Here is a 22712-nt window from a genome sequence, read left to right as displayed (position 1 = left end):
TTGTATCTGATTTCTTAGTACAGGTAGTCCTCGGGTTACGACGGTCTCGAGTTACGTCGTTTCGTGGTTACGACGCTTTATACGACGCTCCTATCGACTTACGAGGTCTAGCGTCGTAAGTCAAACTGTACGTGCGCCTCATTCCACGTGCGGCACAATATTTTACTGTACTTATGTTTATTGATAATTATGTAGCTTACTCTGTTAGGATAGGTGTTTGGATAGGCTAAGTGTGTACAGTACTGTACTGTTATTATGGTACAGTACTGTATGAATGTATGATCCGACTTACGTCGAAATTCGGTTTACGACGCCGCGTAAAAACGGATCAACGTCGTAAGTCGAGGACTACCTGTATATTTTCTTCACTTTTCCTGATGGGTGTATTCATTTGCTAGAATCTATAAGTGCCAATGCCGAGTAATTAGCATTGTATTTTTATGTTTTACAACAGATTTGTGTAACAAGATTTAAATGCCTATAACATTCAGTAAATAATAGAGACAATAATAGTTTATATTTTTTTCACCTGGGCTTTTATAGCATGAAGACTCGATTTCAACATGGACATGTTCATCTTGGGAAAATGTAATATAACTTTAAGGATTTCTACTTTTTTCTCTTTTCCTTGGTACATCAAGAACATCTATAAGTGATCATGAGATATAACAACAAAATTTACATAGATGTATCTATATAGATGTAACAAGCAAAATATTAAACACTTACACTATGTTATTTCACACACGCTTGCCACGTTTATCTCAAGGCAAATAAAATAACATGTCACATTCTATAGGTAAAAAGATTAAGTATTAAAATATTTTAAAGTGTTTCATTCAACGGGCTTTTTGTTCAGCAAAATATTTGTACTGTTGTGTTTGAGGGGCACAAAAAAAAATTACCCCACAACTAGGATTGACGATGTCGATAAAGGTTAACTCCGGCACCTTCATTTGATCAGTTTTACGGCGGATTCTCATAAATAAGACGTTGATCTGGAAGTTATTTTTTATTTTATTTTATAATGTTATTTAACATCACTATCTTTGAAAAAACAATGCTCTCTCGCGCTCTAAAGTTCTAGCAGTTATCTCGTTTTTTCTGTTTCACACGCAACATTCCGGCCGCGAGTGTATCACGCAAATTGCTGGACCTGAAAACAATCGATAAAAATAATATTGTCTAAAAACTACAAAAAAATGTATGAGATTAATTCTTTAAAGAACCAACGTACTGTGAAGAGCTGCTGAAGCCAGCAAGAACGACTGAAGAAACCATTTCGTTGTGTGTGAACACCCCATGGTAGGATGTAGAATCAATCTGCGTGCTAGGATTTATATTGAACCAGCAAAGGGACTAGTTTATCGGCTTCTGACGCGCAAGAATACACCTTCCGTCAGTATGTGGATGCAGATAATGTTATGCCAAGAGTCCGCCAGGTGAGCCAATGGGTCCTATGGAGCCTCCCCTCCCCCCCACACACACACACTTACTCATGATCTTAATGCCTTGGCCACGCATGTGTTTATCTATCGTTTACTTCCTTCTTATCGTATGCATGTCAAAGAAAGGTTAGGAAAGCAAACTTTTCCGACTTAATGATTTGAATTTAATGAGAAGAAACTTTTATTGATAAAGAGCTTCCTTCATCCAGTATTATAAAGTAAATAATAAATCGTGGAAAACAGAATGTTTGAGCAAAAAATTCCAAAGAAACATTTTGAATATGCAGGTTAAACTCGAAAGATAAAAAGGGTGGGGGGAATTGATGTTTTACGCCGAGCCAACAACTAAGGGTATATCAGAGCAAGACAACCAGCTATGAAAACAGAGAGGGCTGTGAAAGCGGAAAGCACTGAAAAAAAGAAAGATACAAATAAGACAGGGCAGTACCATCACGTAAGTATAAGGATTCAGTGGCGATCACCCAAAATGATGAAACCACTCTACAAGATAAGATAATACTTAATTTTTCCCAGTGGACTATTAGGGGTACCTGAAAGAAATACCACAACACACTGTCATATCCTCAAAAAGTGATACACTGATTCCTAATTTTCTTCAAAGTTTGTACAGTCTATGTTTTATATTTTATAAATTTTATAATGAGCATTTTGTTGTAGTGTAAAATATGATATTGCTTGTTAAAAGGTATTTTATAAGTGGTGCATTGATAAGCATTTATGATGAGATGTGACAGTACTCAGTTCTGAACCATCACATTGCTGCTACAATTTTTACTGTAGGCCTAAAGACCAGGGATGCCCAACCTACGGCCCGCGGGCCATATCCGGCCCGCGACACGGTGCCGTCCGGCCCGCGAAGCTTCTGCGCACAGTAAAGGAAATCGGCATGTTAGTAATGAAGAAAACCAAAGGAAAAAAAAAACGAAAAAAAGGGAAGAAGTGTTTATCCCTACGTAGGGGCGTCTCTCAATCTTTCGATGGATTTCATTCTAGATTTTCGTCTTTGGAGGAAACCAGTTTTGAGAACGAGGGACGCCGCATTCCGTAGGGGATTAGTGATCTTTTGATTGATTAATATTTGAATCAGTCGTTAAAGAGATTGAAAATACAGACTCCGGGCTTTCTAGCAAGGTATAAAACAGTGGGGTTCTGATAAAGAAGCAATACCGAAACATCGTTTGAATTTCGTCATTTTCCTGTGGAAAACAGGACGGATCGCCTTGGGGTACCTCGATTAAAATGTATTTTCAGACAATTTCTAACTTTTATTTTAGCAAGACAACTTCAAATATCTCACTAATTACTACATAATTAATGGTAAGTACAACTTGCTTCTAATAAAAATGGTATCTGTTCTATGTTTTTTTTTCTTTTTTGTATTTTTGCCGTGAAGTGGCCCGCGACACTGCTGTCCGAAATGGATATGGAACGCAGGCCGAAAAAGGTTGGGCATCACTGCTAAAGACTATTAATAAAGGCAATAGTATTGTATTGTAATGTATCTTAAAGAACCTTCATATGCAAGAAGTTATTGAAAGGCAGGAAGTCGAAACATTTTGTTGTAATTCTATGCACACGCAAAACTTACATAATGAAACAGTATGCACATGTACTCATATCTGCATCATATACAAGAGAAGCTAGATTAGTGATACCGATTATCAAGATGTGATGAAAGAGGATCCTCTCTGGTGTGATATTGACCTTTCAATGCTTTAAATTCAAAGTGACTTTGTGTTATGATGACGTGCACATGTACTGGGTAGTTGTGATTGTCAGTTGTGGTGATAGCAAAAATGGTTATGAAATATTTTCTCTTTGGTGTGAAACACATCATTAAACTCCTCCTCATAAACATTCCCAGACCATGCAAAACAGACAAACCACGGACATATGTTGGATATTAGTTCCTGGACAAACTGATTTGATCACATGCACAAGCAGAACCACCTACGCACTCACCGATCAGAGCTTTTCCAAATTCTATAATGAGGGGAGAAAAAATTCGTTTATTTACCCAAACGGCTTAGTGATGGATCTTGTCCAACAGTGGCACCCATGTACTACGGTCAGCACCGCCTGGCACGTCCACCACAGCCTGCTGCTGACAGACGACTGACCAGGACACGCTGAACTCCGAGGTTGACAACAACATTTGGCTGGGGCTGAAATAATAGCCAGCGCCGACACCATCGGACACTTTCATCTCCAAGCTTTGCTCCACAAGAAACATGCGCACAAGGATAGAAGAGGCAATGGACAGCCAACAGCCACACAAGTACGTTAGAAACAGCGCTGAGCAGACGACTGGTGACGTCAAACACAACAAACGTCAGCTGATCTTTATCTGCCCTATCCCTCTACAGCAGGATAAAAATAGCCTGCGACACTGACGCTGAGGTTCGTCTGCTACGAGCGCGTCCATCGTAAAGTGCCTGGATTACATTTCACGGGAAATTACTAGAAAAATAGCAAACAAATGTCTGTTCACGACAATGTAGAGAAATAATATACTGAGACCAGCTGACAGTTAAACCGACAGTGATGTCCATTCGCCTAACTGACTTAAGGGGACTGCACTCTCTTGTTCTTCGATCTGAGTCTCCTCTTGATCTGTGTGTTTGTTGTGTATTTACACTCATTTGTGTTGCTCTGTCTGTGTCTGCACCAAACAGAAAACATGCGATCAAGCAAAGTGACCCCAAGACACAGTACAGCTGCAGTCAAACATACAATGAAATGTCTAGTCCCAAGTTATACATGTGTTGACTCCATCAAAACACATCGGGAAAAGGTTTTCTTTAGTCAAACAGATCATCGACACACAGAGGTACAGACGAGGTTTATCTTCGCCCTGATCATCGCTTTCCTGACAGACGACAGTCGCTGTCCACCTTCATCCTCCATCCACATGACGTCACTGAGGGCTAACATCCTGTCAGCAATGGCTGATTGTGACATTTCGTGTCATGACATGTCACGGTTAGGGCATAGTGTGTGTTGTGACAAGATGTTGGCAAACTGTAACAGTGTCATGTGATCGTGGTGTAGGTATTGTATCCTGTCATTGCTATTCATTGGTTTATTTGCTATCTGCTGTATGTTTATATTGTCAGCCTGCTGTTTGACTTTGTTGAAACAGTGGTCACGTGGTGCCTGTGGGTGACATGACAGTTAAAACTATTTTAACCACTTAACAACAGTCTGTATCTGTTTGAAACTAACAACAAAAATCTTTATTGAAACACTCATTGTGAAACGTGGGGCGACATTTATAAAGGATTTGAAACAACATTTGTACATCGTGTGAATGTGTTTGTGCCAAACAGTTAAACTTGTAACATGTGTTGTATAAGTGAGCCACTAGTGTTTTTTTTTTAAAGATGAATAAATTTCTCCACTCAGTGAGTCTCAGAGTTCTGTCCCCTTTGTTTACCACTGGCAGTAAACAATATCAGACTGAATACTTTAGTGCACGACACTGACATTACAGTCTGATGAGGACCTCTTATACACACAGTGACACAGATATCACACTGGTAGACTGACACACGGATATGATGAAACATTAACACACACACATCACTGAAACAGATAAACTTGTTGACACTTGTTCTTTTGTAAACACAGACACGGACCTCGTGATGTAAAAATCTGTAATGACGTCATATCTATTACATCCTAAGGTGATGACGTGGTGATAGACTGAGAGTAGAAGAGGACAAACACTAAAAGACAATTGTTGGTGTAAGAGACTGACACACGACTACAGCAGGTGACAGGTGTGTCAGTGTCAGTGTCAGTGTCAGTCACCTTCTAGCGGCTTGTCAGGGGAGACAATCACAAGTTGTGACGTACAGCGGGACATGAGGTCAAGTCGGTTGGAGGTAAAGCTGTAAGATCTAAAAAAATAGTAATCAGGGTCCTCCAGACAGACGACAACTTTTCTCTCCAGACCACGAACACGATGTCCACTCGCCACCCACACCACGTCACTGCGGGCCGTCACCACGTCCTCGATGTCATCATGATCCATCACCCGCACTGGGATACCCGCTTCTTGCAGTTCTGTGACCACACCCCACTGATCACTAACGTCCTTCCAGTGCAACACCAGCACGTCTCTCCACTGTAGACAGGGTGGTGTTGTGCCGCCACTGGTAGAGGTCAATGTTGTAGATGTTGTTGTGCTTCTCCCTGTCAACATGGATATAAACAATAGCATTGTGACGTCATCAGGTAAGCTGAGAGACACACGTCACTAACAGTCTTATTTACAAGACTGTCTCTCACCTGTTCGTTATTTATCACATAGGTAAGTGTTTAACTGTAAACAACGTTACACTACACAATACACACACCTACCTGTTACACCAACACTGAGACTGTGTAGGAAGCTGGCCACCTCACGACCGCACGTCATACAGTCACCTGGCCTGCCACCTGAGTGACCCTGACCTCGGTGATACAGTCGTGTGACTGGCGGGCCGTCTGTGTGGTCGGGCACACCTCGCTCTCTGTACCGCAGTACATGATGGTGTGCAGTGATCCTCACGTCCTGCTCGACTTCCCTGACGACGGCCGGAGGAGAGCGGAGGGGTCTGGTCAAATATTCCACTTGCCAGCCGACGGGTGTGTATCCATGGAAACAACTTGCCGCCCACAGATGGAGACGAGGAACTCGTGTCAGCAGCGTGTCACACAAAGTCTGCAAGTTTTTGATTCTGTAGTCAAGTCTGTAACATAGGATGTAGCTACACGCGTTACACTGTGTACTATTATTAATGAGGGATTCTGTTTGTGTATTATGTGTATAATTGTTACTAATGATGTTATCAAGTAAGTGATTTCACAATAATGACACGGGTTTCACAGACAGGTGACATGTTGAATGAAAGAAATTAAGGATGCACGGAATTGTAGTGAGCATGTATTGTGCCGGCAAAACGGGGTGCAGTTGTCGGTGTAATGCAGACCTGGGCAAAGACCGGCCCGCGGGCCGGATCCGGCCCGCCTCCTGTCTCTGACCGGCCCGCCCGCTGGCCCACCCGCCAGTATATATACTATATATACAGTATTGGGTAAAACTGATCGAGTTAACTATATTAGTCCGGCCCTCTAAAACCATTTCAATTTCTCATGCGGCCCGTTGGGAAAATTAATTGCCCACCCGTGGTGTAATGCGTGTTAGTTTTTGCGAGAGAATGTTCTAAAAGAATTTATAGCTAGTAGTCGGCAGCCTTACGGGGGCCTTTATTGCAAAGAGAGACTGGAAGTGCCGAGACACTCTAAGTGGAAGAAAGGCGTGGATGGACTACACCAGTGATGCCCAACCTTTTTCCGCCTGCGGGTCATATCCATTTCGGACAGCCGTGTCGCGGGCCATATCCATTTCGGGCAGCAGTGTCGCGGGCCACTTCTCCGCAAAAATACAAAAAGGAAAAAAAATAGAGCAGATACCATTTTTTATTAGAAACAAGTTGTACTTACCATTAATTATGTAGTAATTAGTGGGATATTTGAAGTTGTCTTCCCGAAACCAACTTCTGAATGTCGGGTGCATCGTAGAGACACCAAGTCGGAGCACTGAATCGAAATGTTCGTCCATCGAAAAAAAGATTGAGAGACGCCCCTACGTGGGGATAAATACTTCTTCTTCCTTTTTTTCGTTTTTTTTAAGGTCATCTTTTATTACTAACATGCCGATTTCCTGCACTGTGGGCAGAAGTTTCGCGGGCCGTAGGTTGTGCATCCCTGGACTACACAGCTAGTCGGCCATTATCAAGATAGCAGAAACGAGAGCTCTGTTCAAGAGAAAGCGTCTGCGTTAGCTACAGCGTCGTCGACCCTAGAGCCGACGTGGGACCCTTGGATGCCCGTCCCCCAGAGGAGGCACCTAACTGAGAGACTTCGACGGGGAGCCACGAGAGTTGCACTGTTTCCCCCAAGGGAGGTGTCCATATCCCGTGGACATAACCCAACACTGAACCGAGAGTCAGTGCTCAGCCACGACTTGCGAAAGTTTGCATCGTGCCGACCTTTTCAGGACGACTTCAGTGAAAGATTCAATTCTTGTGGAAGCAGCAAGAAAACTGTTGTCTCTGTGATTTAATTTTGAGGAACGTCAAATCTCAGACTGTGAGTACAAGACTGTGGGTTTATGGCGACTGCCGTTATCTGACTTTATATGGGAAGAAATTGACAATTTTTTTTTAGATTCAGTTAGAGATAGTATGAGCAGTGGAGGGTGAATGTGGGTACTTGAAGTTTTCTTTAAGAAGAACGTTAAGTGTGTTGGATAATAGTGTTATTAAATTTTGACAGGGCCTGTGTAGAGGCAGATTTAGTTTTGTCTTTGTCTAAGAATACGCAAATGTCACAGCTGAACGAGTGAGCGCTTGTACAGGTGTACATGTTCAGTTTGTGTGTGACAACGTGTTGCAACACAATTTGTGTAACAGCCGACTCTTCCATACAAAGCTATGTTGACAACACAACACCTCCATCAGGTGTCACAACTGTTGCGGAAACATCACCTGTTAAGCACCAAATAGTTGTAATCCAGTAAATGCAGACAACATCTACCTGTGTGTCTATCGTCACATCACACGCTGTACAACTCACCTGCGCTCACTCCTTACTTCATCAGCGATGACGTACAACGACCCTCCACTCGCCGCCTGTGACAAGTCGTTGACGGCCTTCTCCACGTCGTCACTGTCAGCAAGATGATACTGCAGGAGGTGAGGCTGACCGGGTGATACACCTGCTGACTGTTGTGTCTTTACTGTCTGCAGCAACAGGTGATACAACATGCTGCACGCTGCTAGACTCCCCCACCACGTGCTGACAACGTAGACGTGGTGACCACATCGCAGCCACTCTATGGCCATCAGCAGCAGCACCACAGTTTTACCTGTACCGGGCGGTCCGTACACAAAGAGTCTGGGAGGCGCCGTGTGTAGCAGGTGAACTTGCTCCGGGAAGAGTGTTATTACAGCAGTGTAGCACTCTCCTGTCCACCACACGGCCTCACCCAGGGTCTTGACACTCACACGTGGAGGACATGTGCATGGCACAGTCACTGTTGTCGCCGGACCACAGAACCTACAACAAACGAGTGTGACCATTTGATGTTTAAAAATTCTGGATAACCAGGCAATCCTCGATTTCTTTCATCTTTTTCTTTAGTATCTGTAGACTAACGGGCACATTTAGTGCTCTTAGTTTATTTAATCCCTTGAGTAGACAGTCCTGAAGTTTAGGAAAGGGTGATTTTTGGCATACTTTCTTTTTTTAGATAATCCTCCTCACTTACTTGCAACTTCTCTTACAGAATAGTGTTTACTTAAAAATTAGCACTTAAGAACAAAATCAAAACATAGCATAAGAGAGACAGGAATACAAATAGCATATTACAAATAAAAAATAACAACACCACTAGCGAAGAATAAAATCACAAAGAAAACGCAAAGAGGAAGAAAGAAGGGTGTGAAAAGGACTACACATTATGGGAAAGGATGTTATGAGTAATGTTTACGGAAGAGGTGTGTTTTCAGTGCACGTGTAAAGGATTCAATAGTGGGTAGGTGGCGGGTATGGAAAGGGAGAGAGTTCCGTTGTTTCGCTGCACAATAACTAAACATCCTGTGACCATAATTAAGTGTCCAGGCGGCCATACATATCAGTGCTGCAGGTGACAGACAGTACGACCGGGCTTCTGGCAGTGATGGTTGTCGCTGTTTTTAGGGTACACGCCGCCGGACGTTTAGCCAACGTATGTTTTGTCGACGGAGGTTTCGGCGCGGGGCACTTCATTTCGGCATTTCACGCGGGACCTTTAGCCGAAGTCAAGTGTGTGACGCCCCTTAGCTCACACATTTCTCTCGCCATTGTATCAAAGTTTTTTCTCAAAGCTGTTGCGCATAATCTGTGACAGTCAAAGTGAACTGTCTGTGAAGTCTGTGTGTAAAATTTGTTTGAAATAAAGAATTATTGTGTAATCTAGTAGTTACTTTCATTCTTTGAGAAGTAAGTAAGCTCTCTCTCTCTGTGACATAATGCGGCGAAACGTCTGTTGGCAAAACGTCCGCACACGGTTTTTAGCCTTGAAGACCTCTTGGTTTGTGCTACTGATGCTATACTCTCTGCATCATGTACAAACATACGTTGGCGCAGGTCGCCCTTCACGTGACACGCAACCACGTGACAGGATGTCACGCAGGTGTTAAACACAATGAACTTGAACTTTGTCGGTCTTGGGAAAGATTTTTGTGATGTCAAAGAAGCTTTAACAAACATGAGAGGGTCATCACATTTTACTCTTTGTTTCTTTTGTTCTGTATCCGGCATGATATTTATGCCCCTCCATGCTTTCTTTGCATTTTCCTCGCTAAGTCCTTTTCCTTCCTTGTTTTTGTGTTCCACCCTGAACGTATTTGCCTTTGCCCTGAACTTCTCTTTTTCTTTCATGTTCTGTTTATCTTCCTGCATAAAAGCTATCTCTCTTGATTGAGACAGTCTTTCAGCTCTTTACTCAGTCATGGTTTGTTATTCGGGTAGCTGCAGGTCTGCTTGGTAGTGATGACAGACTCTTTACAGAAGTTGATGTAAGAGGTGATCATGTCTGCCAGACAGTCCAGGCTGGTTCCACAGAGCGTCCAGGTCCTATACACCGTGTAGTTGATGGTTTACAATGAAGGAGCTGTGTGTATGTGGGTAGCAGGTAAACAATAATGTGGTCTGATCTGCTTATCTTGTGTGTTTCTGTGTGTGTGTGTGAGAGAGAGAGAGAGAGTAATAGATATGGTCTATTTGGTATAAAGTATTTGCTCGGCAGGGGATAGCAAGGTTAGATTTAAGCGAAAAGGTATCTTTAGACATCCATACATGTAGTCATGCCTGAAAACCCACTGGTAAGAGAACACAGATATATATCTCAGTATCCATATACCTTCACTGGTGCCTGACAACACACTGGCAAAGATACAAGGCCACATGTGAAAACAAACTGTAGGTCTGCTACTGCGTTTAGGTTTGAGTGTAATGTAACATTAAACACATGACACTAGTTACATCTGATATAATGAACAGGGTAGCATTAAATAAATAAGGCTAGTTAAAGAATAAGGAATTACACAATTGACAAATGCAATAAAAATGACACAGACACTAAAGAGTTTTTCCTAGTTGTTTAGAAGCTAAAGTTACAAGTCCCAAAAGGCTTGATTAATGATCTTATCCTCGACAGACACAATGAGGTAACAAGTGACCAACAGAGCCAATGACTTCATCACGACCCATGCTGTTTTCTGGACAACAAAATACTTACCAAAAATAATAATTTTTTTTTATATCATTTCATACATTTCTACATCTCACCTGGCTACCAGTGTCTTGTACACGTCACGTGTCATGTGACTGTCAGGTCCAGCCCCAGCCACACGTCGCTGCCACCAGTTTCCGAGTTGCCTCAGCACGTGACTACTGACGTCCCAAGGTGTCTTGGGGTCAGACAACTGATCACAGCACAGACACAGACCTGGGATGTCGGCGGGGTCTGTTGTTCCCAGACACAGACACAGGTCCTGTAATACAACCACGTGATCAAAAGAGCGTATTCTTTGACAGTTGTGGTGTGTAAACTAAGCAGCTTTTGAAAATTATAGTATCATCTGATGTCACCAGCCAGTGCTATCACCCTTGGTGGCTTGTAAGTGTGTAAGTGTGTGTGTATGAGTAGCAGTGTACTACTCGACCGCTACAGTGGAGCGCCTTTCTCAGCAGCACTCACCACAGAAGGGGTCATCCAGTGCATGACGATAGATTGTCTTCAAGGGAGATAATTGTTAAAGTATGTGAGAGAGAGAGATGTGGCCATATAAGATTACTCCACAAACTCATTCGGGCTACTTCTGAACGTAAGTCGCTTACGAGTAAAAAGAAAAACTGTATTTAATTGATCTGTAAAAAAGTGAAATGTACACAATATTTTAATTTCATGATGTGAAACAGTTTTTACTTGAGCTATGCGGGTGTCGCCGGAGATGTCCTGTTGAAGTTGACGAGCCGTGAGGTTGGGGAAAGCGATGGTCTTAGTGATGCGCAGACCGGGAGCGATGTCGGACACCAGGTGAGACAACATGGCCTCCGCCTTGTCCAGCTGTGACACAGCCTCTTTAAGCTTCTTTTTTATTTGATTATCTATTTCCTGCTGTGACATTTTTAGTTCCTGTAGGTTGTCACCAAATGTCTTCACCTCAAGTACGACCAAACCAAAATGTCGGTGAAGAAGAAGTACATCAAAGTCTCCTTGTTTCCAGTTTCGGGGCAGACACGACGGAAGACTGAGGGCTACAGGTAACTGGGCAACTGCGGCTGAGTAACAAGGTTCACTCAAGTACTGTCCGAACTTCAGCTGACTAAGTCCTACCAAAGCTTCTTTGTTCTCTTTAGACATTGTCTGCAGACACATGAGAACCCGATTCATGGCGGCATCGTCTCTGGTATCACTGTCCTGAACTCCAGTAGCTTGAGGACTGGGAGCCTGACCAGCAGCAGGTGGAGTCATCGCTTGTTTGCTGGACTGACCGGCCTTTCCAGGTGCTGGCTGAAGGACCACAATACTCTCACCAGCAATGGACTCTCTGGTCATCGGCACGCGGTTGAAGTAGACAGGAGGCAGGAAGTAGGCGTCAGAGTCGAGATAAGGGAACGCGGCCTCAACCCATTGTAACCAGAATGTCTGGGCTTGTTCTGATAATGTTAACTGCATCAAAACCGCTTTAGTACATGAAACTGAAAGCTTGACGTATTACTATAAGTCAGTTTATTTCAACTTTTCTTTGACAAACCTTTATCATTTACTTTTACATAAAACTATTCCAGTTTTCGGAAAGGAAATATAAATTACAAATTAAAAATTGTATTATTGTTTACCACTTAGTATAGTTCATGGTCAAATCGCTTTTTTTTAAATTGACACTTTTGCTTATATTTATACTGTTAGATCCTCATGTAGTTTTTATTTAAATAAATGTATAAACAAACAAACCTTTTGATTGATGAGCTTGACTGCTTCGTCGACCTGAGATGGAACACCACGTATGGTGACAACCTTCCTACCGAGTACAGGTGACGAGTTGACATCAAAGTTTACGTCAGCGCCTGACTGTTTGCTCACCTCGTCAAGTAGATGTATGTTTTCTGTAAAAAAAATATATTTTTGACTTTTGTATACAAAAATCTAGCCGACAGTTGCATTTGAAACTGTAATTAATACACCAAACTGAGAGGTAATTATAGTTTTCATGCTCCTAATCACTTGTAAAATGCATTTTACATTCACTACCTTTATTCTTAACCTCATCTCAGTTATATTATCTCTTTTGGTTATACGCCGTTCTCTAGAAAGTAAGAACAATCAGCATGTTGGCAATGAAATATTATTTTCTTTTGTTCGCTTTCTGTTCAACTATTCTAGTTTGCTCCTCGATGATGATCAACACCCAGGGTTGTCCATGGGACATATTTTTCTATCCCATCCCATCCCATCCCATCCCATGGCAATTTATGCCTGTCCCATCCCATCCAATCCCATGGGACGATTGCCATATTAATAACATTCCTATGGACAACACTGCGCATTGTTCACATGTTAACAAAGTCATGGCATAATGAAACTGGAATAAAAAAGTATATTTCCTGTGCTTAAAATGTCTGACAATGCAAATTTCAGCGTAAATTTATTTTACAATATCAAGTATCGACTACCATGGGAAATACAAATGTGTGCTGTCCCATCCCGTCCCATCCCATGGGACGTTTCCCATTCGATTCCCATGGGATTCCCATTCCTATGGACAACCCTGTCAACACCTAACAAATAGTACATATCCTCACCAGGCTTTGGTCAACAGAAGACCCCAGTGATCGAAGACAACAACATCCTTTCACAGATGTACTCAACCGATGGAAAAATGTTGCAAAGAATATAACTATTTCTAGCTGAATATAGACGATAATATCCTTCACTATTACAAAAAGACAATAAGCAAATCCCTATTCCTACTAGTTCTATGGGCAGAAGTCAAAAGGACGGTAGAAAGTTATAAAGGACGAAAGGGACTTTCCTGGGCTTAACCACGCCCCAGATGACCTACTCAATGAAGGTGAAGATGAAACAACAAAGGCCCTTACTGTTGTGTGCTGAAGTGTCTAGAAACGCGCAGAATGGTCCAACGAATGAAAGCAGTAATTTTTAATATTCTTTCTAGAGAAAGGAACCAGTCTAATCATCCAAGCACGCAAACTCATGTTGAAAGCAATACATAATCGTATCACCACTGCGACAGAAAAACTAATAGTAACAGAACAAACTTTGCAACTGTTGTCTTTTCTTTTGCAATGAGCGAAGTAAACGCCGCAAAATCTCTTTGTAGACTTGCTTATTGACCAATATATCATAGTAGGTGATAACAAAATCCCCGGCGAGGAACTGCCGTTTATTCAGGGTGTTGTGAGAAGTTGCACCCTGGCTGCTTCACAACGACAATACATCTACTGACACCAACCTGAGCATCCGGTAGTTCATGGCCGTACTGGAAAAAACACACTATTTACCTGATCTTGCTCAGTGTGACTTATCTTTTCCCCAGTCTCAAAAGGATCATCTGGGGACCTGTTTTGAATGCTTACAGGTTACAGACAGGGCTGTAACGACGGAGCTAAAGGGCATCTGAGATGAATAACTCCAGCAGTGCATCGAACTATGCCAGACAATGAAGATACAATGCATCTGACTTCATGGTGTTACAATAAAGGTTCAACAACGTAGTGAAATGAGAATTAATTGTTTGTGACACCAGCCCCGTTACATTGACACACACCTCGGAACATCATCAGGATACCTGCGAGGTGGATTTTAAGAAGTTGCAACTGAAGACACATTTGGTATACATGACCGTGAAAAGCATCTATCCCTGTACAAGTTAAGGAACGAAAAAAAGAAATATTTCTCAAAGAATAACACGAAAACCAAACTCACCTGTATTCTGAAGTAGTTCAGCCTGTTCGTCGGTCACGGCGTGTAGGTAAACTTCGACTCTTCCGCCGCCTCTAGAACTTTCTCCTCCAGGGCCTCCTTTCCAGCATTGTCCCTGTAATATTTATTACAAATTTACATGGTAACATCCTAGACTGAACTCCATATACACAGCTTGTCTCATAAAAATACGCATAAGAGTATATTTTACAATAATTTTTACAAATCATGAAAATTCTTTTGACCATTTATGCAAGTTGTGACCTCTTTCACCTTGACCCGTCTAACCCCAACAGACTCCCAGTCCTGGGTTGACTACACCTTGTCTCACCTGTTGTGAAGCAGACGGCGGGGGACCAGACATGGCTGACAGTGGTCTCCCCTCAGCAGGACCAAGTCTATAAGAGGCAGCGACTGTCGTCTGCGGTCTGTCAGGACAGGATATAGACTGTCATGTCCTCTCTGTGCTTGATGATGGCAGACAGCTAGGATGTCAAATATGGGCGACACTAGATGTAGTGAGATATTTATTGTCCAAGGCATTCCACAAGGCAACCAACACTATAGCCCTATCCCCACTCTTTCCTGACATCACCCATTATTTTTTTCCAAAACTTTTCGATAACCAAATACAACCAATTCTGTGAAATGTCTGTGAAATACGGGGACTTATTGCTCATATCAACATTATAGAAAACGTTTATCTGTTTACCATGAAGCGTTTCGTGGGCGTCACTTCTCGCACTCCAAATGCTGTAGTTTAGGGTTAAGGTGGATGATGCCAGCCTTATATATGTAGATATACAGATACATTCCATGCTGGCTTAGACTAACTCATCTCCCTACGAAGTGTGTATCTAGGAAAGCACTAGTAATATTAGAAAAGCTACTTCAAAATAATAATACAAAATGTGGCTGAACCATATAATGATAATACTGTACAAATTTAATTTTGGTATCGTTTGGAAAAATCAAGGCGTTGAGAATGTTAAATTTTTGTTGAAGGGAGTTCAAACTCGGGCTAATAGACTGTCATCAACAGGACTGACACGATACACTCACCAGTAGCTTATGTTTTCTGTATATTGTTTTAAAACAGCTTTATCGATTACTCCATATCTCTCACCTCATAAATAAACACTGTGAAGACACCTTACATTTACATCAGGTATAATGTATGTTCAGTGTCACAACCTTAGCTACTTTAAACAACAGTTCTCAATGCAATGTCCTTCTAGTTACAGTGACGAGACTAAAATTCACTTTGTGCTTGTTTGTCCTATGTATATCACATTTGAGAGAAAAGACTATTCCACAAAAGTTTGATAATTTTTATCTCACTTAAGATTTTCTGTACTTACGGTCGATAATAATCCAGACACAAGATGTCGCCTCGCCATTTACCTCTACAAAATGGAGGAATAAGGAAGTGACCCACTAGTCTTTACTTGCCCGGTGCTCTATTATTTATTATCTCTTGTCACAATGTAGTGGTACAAAGTCCACAAGAGATAACATTAACAGTGGGGTTTTTTATTTCTTGCTCGCTGCGTCATTCGACATAAGTCAAAATGTCAAAAAAAAAATTATCTCCACTGAGCTGATTTTTTGCCATCAAAACAATAGTAATAGCGGGACTGTACCCGTCTACTGCTCTCCTACTCTTTCTCAAATACACACACACTAACACACACTAACATAATAACACTAGCTCACTAACAGACACTAACACACACGCTAAATTAAACAACCACTAACATACCCACAAACACACACTTACACACACACTAATACTAACACACAAACACACACGCTAGCAAACACACTAGCTCTAGCACACACACTGTAATATTAACACACAGCTACGCACAAACACACACTAACCTTAACAAACAGACACACTAACGTAGACACTAACACATACAGACACTTTTGTTCACACACACACACACTCAGTCACTATCACCATGTAGCACACAAGGCTAAATGTAGTCTTGTCATTTTAACAAATGGTTTTACTGCACAAGATTTGCAAAAGACGGAATTTCGTTAGACCATGAGCAGAAGAAGGTTGCTGGTGTCATTTGAAGAGGCTTGATTTACCCAGTGACAATAGTATGTGCCTGATTTATGTTGATGATATTTATGTGAATGAAGCACAACTCATTGGGTGTGATCTGTTGACGACGATGTAGAGAAATAATATACTGAGACCAGTTGACAGTTAAACCGACAGTGATTTCCATTCGCCTAACTGACTTAAGGGGACTTCACTCTCTTGTTCTTCGATCTAAGTCTCCTCTTGATCTGTGTTGTTGTTGTGTATTTACACTCATTTGTGTTGCTCTTAGTTTGTCTGCACCATACCGTGTCCACCTACACACAACTTCCTATCGACTGCCTCCTTCTTATATCCCGCCATAATGATTTCTACATACAGTTCGCCGGTGAAAAGGTCACACAGTCGATACAGTGTGCTTTATCGTGAATAGAGCTAGCGATTGTATATATATTATACAGCTAGTGGTCAATATATCTTGCTGGGTGTAGTGCATCCTCGAAAATACTTACATACCAAAGATGTCATACACAGGAATGTGAAGGGTAGCCATGTTTTATCACCAGGTAGCCTACAGGTGTGTCTCACTGACTACACAACTCTCTTCCTTCTGATCGTTGTAAGGCAGCCAGTGCAAGTTATTTGGTTATTTGTTTGGTTATCGCTTTGTTATTTTATTATAAGTTAAAGGTTGACTACATCGATAATCCACACGTCAATATAAACAACTATCAATCATACAACTAAAGTTCAACATGTCACTTGCCGAAATCTACATGGCGTCACTCACAGAGTTACATATACGTCCTTGACGATATTCAAATATCATCAACCACAGAGTTGCAACACTACAGGTACATCCTTGAGATTCAACAAGTTATAACCATAAAGTCACTTTCCTGTCCTCGGTTTTATGAATCATCTCTATTATCCTCTTCTAAAGCTCAATAAATGGTAAAACCAAAAGTGTTTTACAATACTGAGAGTTGTTATCAGGCGGATGGGTAGAAAGCTAGCTTGGAGGAAGACTCCCTCCTTCCGAGGATTGTTATCTCCAACATTCCCAAAAACACAGAAGGCACGGACTGGTCCGTGATAGTTTACCACTGGCAGTAAACAATAACAGACTGAACACTTTAGTGCACGACACTGACATTACAGTTTGATGAGGACCATTGACAGCACATGTACAACATCTTATACACACAGTGACACAGATATCACACTGGTAGACTGAAACACGCACGGATATGATGATACAATAACCCCCACACACACCTCTGAAACAGACAAACTTGTTGACACTTGTTGTTTTGTAAATAAAGACACAGATTTCGTGATAGAAAAATCTGTAATGACGTCATATCTATGACATCATAAGGTGATGACGTGGTGATAGACTGAGAGTAGAAGAGGACAAACACTAAACGACGATTGTTGGTGTAAGAGACTGACACACGACTACAGCAGGTGACAGGTGTAACAGTGTCAGTGTCAGTGTCAGTCTCCTTCTAGCGGCTACTCGTCAGGGGAGACAATCACAAGATGTGACGTACAGCGGGACATGAGGTCAAGACGGAGAGAGGTAAAGATGTCGGACACCAGGTGAGACAACATGGCCTCCGCCTTGTCCAGCTGTGACACGGCGTCTTTCAGCTTTTTTCTCATCTTGACAATATCCTCCTGTGACATTTTAAGGTTGTTTGTAATATCACCGAACGACATCACATTGCAGACGACAAGACCGTAATGTCGGTGAATAAGAAGCACATCGAAGTTTCCCTGTTTCCAGTTGTGTGGCAAGTCAGGAGGCAGGCTGGAGGCTCGGGGTAAGTGGGCAGCCGCCATAGTAAAACCAGGTTCAGTCAGATATTGTCCGAAGCGGAGTCGTATGATTCCAACTAACACTTCTCCTGTCTCTTCTGACCAGTTCTGAAGACAGAAGAGAACTCGCCTCATGGCCGCATCATATCTCAAGTCACTGTCCTGAACAGCAGCAGGTGGAGAAATAAAAGCCGCAGCAGTCCTTTCACGTCGAAGCTTTTCTTTAATAAAATTCAACATAACTGTGTATTCTAGTGCTGGCAATTTTACCTGAAAATCCTGACCAGCAACTGTCTCTGTGGTCATCGGCACGCGGTTGAAGTAGACAGGAGGCAGGAAGTAGGCGCGAGACTCGAGGTCAGGGTACGCGGCCTCAACCCACTGGAGCCAGAATGTCTGAACTTCTTCTGCGAGTGTTGCCTGTACGAAGAGGACCTCAGTTTGTCTGACTACAATAACTTGCTCTTATTTTACTTTTGCATCTTGCTACTTAGTCGCATATGGAACAAAAATGTTGTTATTCTTAATTTCTAAGCGTTTTGAAGATCGTGTTACTTTTTTCTGGCAACTCGTGTTCACTGAAGAATCAAATTTTTTTAGTTTTTGCGTTAATTTTTCTGTTCATCACTCGTATTGTTATTTACTGTATTTATTGTTATGCACTACAACAGCTCGTCGTTAGTTGTTATTTTTGATTATCAGTTGTTATCATTCAATGTTACTGCTAGTCACTCTTGCTGCCTGCTGTTGATTGCAGCCTCTACTGTTTAGTGTTGATAGCTGTTTGTAACTCTCTGATTATATTGTAGTCACTACTGCACTAACCTGACTACCAGTCATCTGCCTGATGAGCCTGACGACCTCCTCGATCTGAGATGGGACACCGCGGATGATGACAATCTTCATACCTGGTACAGGTGACGGGTTGGGGTCAAAGTGTACATCAGCGCCTGTCTTCTTCTTGACCTCCTCCAGTGGACGCGCATTCACTGTGAACAAGATTATTTGTTATCACTGTTCTGTCGGGACATCCCAAACATAAGACATATCTTTTGGGACGATTTCACTGTGACCCTGTCCTGACCCTGCTGTACAAGTGTGTGTGTGTGTGTGTGTTTGTCTCATAGGGAAGATGTGTGCGTGGTTGTTTGTTATTATGTTTAGTAAATCACTTCTGTAAGCACTTTGTGCATATTGTTGCAAAAGTACGATTTAGATGCTCAGTATAATTATGTCTTTTTATCTCAATAATTAGACTCATCGTTATGATAATGAATTATCTCAGTTATCTCCACTCTCTAGAATTTGCTATTAAAGTGGTGAGAGGACGAACTGTCTTACAAACGAGGAGAGGACTTATCGTCTCGTGCAAGACCTACTCACATCGTTAAAGACAGACACGTGTGACGGACCTTAAGCTCCGTGTTTATCCACGAGCGGCCCTAGCGACCGTTACAAGTATTGGGACGAATAAATAAATAAAACTTTGCAATGAGTTCCACATGTCTATATTGTATTATCTTCTTAACTTGTTTTTCGTCTCCTTCGTTTTTTTCTGCGTCTTTCTGTTGTTCCTTTAGGAATAACACAACCGAAAGATAGAATGTACCTGTATCCATAAGTAGCGCAGCCTGTTCATCGGTCACGGCGTGTAGGTGAACTATGACCCGGCCACCACATCTAGAACCTTGTCCACCTCCTCCTTTCCGGGGCTTTCCCTGTGATGGTGGTTACACAGTTACAGGTGAACATCAGAGAATGAACACCGTACACACAGCTTGACATAGATACTTATAATGATGATGATTGATGATGATTGATGATGATTGATGATTGATGATTGATGATTGATGATTAATGATGATGATGATGATGATGATGATGATGATCTCTGGTATATCAGTAGTAAATGGCTCATTGTGCTGTAACAGTGACACACCAAATATTTTTTCACGTCAAACCACGCACTCAACACACGCAAACACCAAAACCTCTTCTCGCCTACATTATCACAAACACTAGTAAGTAATTTCTGTTTTTAAAATATAATTTCTATCGTTTTTATAAAGCTTAGGTTTAATTGCGTACCTCTTGCGCTCAGATGGTATAAAATAAATTTTTGATCATTGTTATCTCTTCAGGAGCATTTAAAGAAAGTCACGTGACAGAATTAAGCTGAATATTGTGCGTAAAATTAACGATGACTGATTACTATCATGTCCCCAGGTGTGCGTGTGTACAAGCATCTCACGACGGTCACCTTCTCGTTGATGTAACGGCTTCGTTGAAAGGCTCTACCAGTATAAATTTTGAATCTGCAATATTTACTTTCGTACTGGAGTAGTCTGACCATTGACCCAGTTGTGGTTCCTGAGATTTCCTCGTGTTCTGATTGTGACCAGACTTGTTTGGAGGAAGGTGATCTGCTTAATATTGTGTTACGTGTGTCAGTTATTGCTTTCATTCAGCAAATCTTTAAGTTTCGCGTCTTCAGATATTTTTTGCCAATCTTGTGAGTTGCGAATATTAATGTTCTTTGTATAAAGTAAATGTCTGAGTGTACATGATAAGTTGGAGAATATTACGAAGTTTTATAGCCAAAATGATTGTTAGATTTTTAGAACTGTATTTTTCACTCAAGAAATGATTTTTTTTTTCTGATTCCTTGACAAACACTTGTCCAGTCTGATTCGCCTAATAAACAGAGTATTGTTGTTACAACATCTGAAACGAGAGTCTGATAATGTTGTTTAATGATGAATAAATAAATTATTGCGCTGCTCAGACTCCGGCAATACTAGTCAGTAGAGGTTGTGTGGCTGTCATCACAACATACCCGCCAGTAGATGATGTCCTCTTTGTCTCACCTGTTGTGATGAAGGTGGCTGAGGTCCAGACATGGCTAGAGATGGCTTCCTTTCATACAACAAAGTAAGTTGCAGACAGAAAACCCATTTTGCTTCTCCTCAGCACTGAGTCAGATGGAAACTGCCAAACCTGAGCATCAGGGACCTGTTTAGAACAGAGATTTCATTGTTCTCCAGCAGTGTGAAGACAGTATGAGCACATGAGAATGGAATGAATATGTAGTTGTGTGAGCGACTTAAAGTTTCCGGAAGGGAAAATTCAGTTAGGACTAAAGCTTCAAGTCGGTTCAGGACTTGTTACAAAACATTCGTCAGCTCAGGACACACTGCGAACACCGAGGAGACTGCTACTTGTCCCCGCTCCCTTCAAGCAAAAAACTCCGTCACACAATAGCATCCAAAACACAACCACCACTCTTTCCTTTGTTCTCTCACAAAACTAATCCATCAACACTGGATTAAAAAGGTCGGCCGGGCATCTCTGGGGCGGCACGCCGACAAACAGACAGATGACACCGACAACCCCACAAATTGCTGTCTGTCACACCTACCTGCTCCACCAACATTTCCTGTCCCCTTCCCAGCTACAAAATCATTTAAAAAATATAACACAGCAGGTTTGTGACAACGAGAAAGCTAAATCAGCCCAGATTGCACAGGAAATGAAGAACTGTAAATATATAACTATATATAAAGAAGAAGATGAAGAGGAAGAAAAACGCAACTTACCTGCACTTGTTAAGTTTCAGGAATGAGTCACTGAAGACGCCCCCTAGTGATATTAGTGTGGAGAGATATGCTACAGTATCAGGTGTAGCATGCATGATGGTGCAGTATCACATGACACGTGCACGTGACACTTAGGGGAGATAAAGGTGTGCGCGCGCATGTGAGGACATTTTCGTAAATTAAAAGAGAACGTGAGATAGCGCTAGTCACGCATGATATCAAGTTATCAAGGACCAGCCTCGTGCGCATCGAAAGCTGAACTTAGATCTGTCCTATATGGGTTACCTATGTTGACGGCGGAGAGAACTCTGACAGCAACCAAGGGCCATAACCTTTAATAAAGGCAATGACTTTTAGCCAATGGCGTAGTACATTATCAGAAGCGCGCATATAACAAAAAGCTTGGCCGCCATTTGCAAACTTGTGTTTCTACACTTTTCGCAACAGGAATTAAGCTTCTTCAGCGGTCAATTCCAATACTGATACATGTCTTTGACACTTGGATAACAGTTCGTATAATTTATATACTCTAAAGTAGTATAGTTATTGAGATTTTCATTCCAGAAATGTCCAAGTTCAATGCTGAATATCATGATAAGATAAGAAAGATTAGAGTACACATTAACGCAATAAATGCAAAAGTTGTCCAGACAGAAGTAGAAATCGCACTCAGCAGTTCTGAACGCTTGCAGTTTGATAATTCTTTAGCCGTTAGCGATAAC

General features: G+C 41.8%; 3 protein-coding genes across 3 annotated transcripts in view; all 3 read right to left on the bottom strand.

Moving 5' to 3' along the window:
* The window catches only part of LOC112554923 (von Willebrand factor D and EGF domain-containing protein-like), a 535332-nt gene extending 530366 nt beyond the window's left edge, over positions 1-4966 (bottom strand). The window contains exon 1 of the mRNA XM_025222993.1: positions 3487-4966. Within this exon, the coding sequence (XP_025078778.1) occupies positions 3487-3529 (43 nt within the window). The 5' untranslated portion in view covers positions 3530-4966. The remainder of the gene's footprint in view (positions 1-3486) is intronic.
* Positions 4967-5223: 257 nt separating this feature from the next.
* On the bottom strand, positions 5224-8150 carry LOC112554954. Its single transcript, XM_025223038.1, has 3 exons — positions 8094-8150; positions 5835-6205; positions 5224-5666 (listed from the first exon to the last, which is right to left on the bottom strand). Exons 2-3 carry the CDS (start codon positions 5890-5892, stop codon positions 5275-5277), a joined length of 450 nt encoding a protein of 149 aa, XP_025078823.1. The 5' UTR covers positions 5893-6205; positions 8094-8150; the 3' UTR covers positions 5224-5274.
* Positions 8151-14547: 6397 nt separating this feature from the next.
* LOC112555044 lies at positions 14548-21396 on the bottom strand. Its single transcript, XM_025223187.1, has 6 exons — positions 21262-21396; positions 20004-20112; positions 19220-19383; positions 18665-18814; positions 18207-18253; positions 14548-14626 (listed from the first exon to the last, which is right to left on the bottom strand). The coding sequence occupies exons 1-6, from the start codon at positions 21292-21294 to the stop codon at positions 14548-14550; spliced, it is 582 nt and encodes a 193-aa protein (XP_025078972.1). The 5' UTR covers positions 21295-21396.
* Positions 21397-22712: the final 1316 nt, after the last annotated feature.

Source organism: Pomacea canaliculata, linkage group LG14, assembly GCF_003073045.1.
Source record: "Pomacea canaliculata isolate SZHN2017 linkage group LG14, ASM307304v1, whole genome shotgun sequence".
Classification (NCBI taxonomy): Eukaryota; Metazoa; Mollusca; class Gastropoda; order Architaenioglossa; family Ampullariidae; genus Pomacea; species Pomacea canaliculata.
The sequence above is the reverse complement of the archived record's forward strand: the minus strand, read 5'-3'. Positions and strand labels throughout refer to the sequence as shown.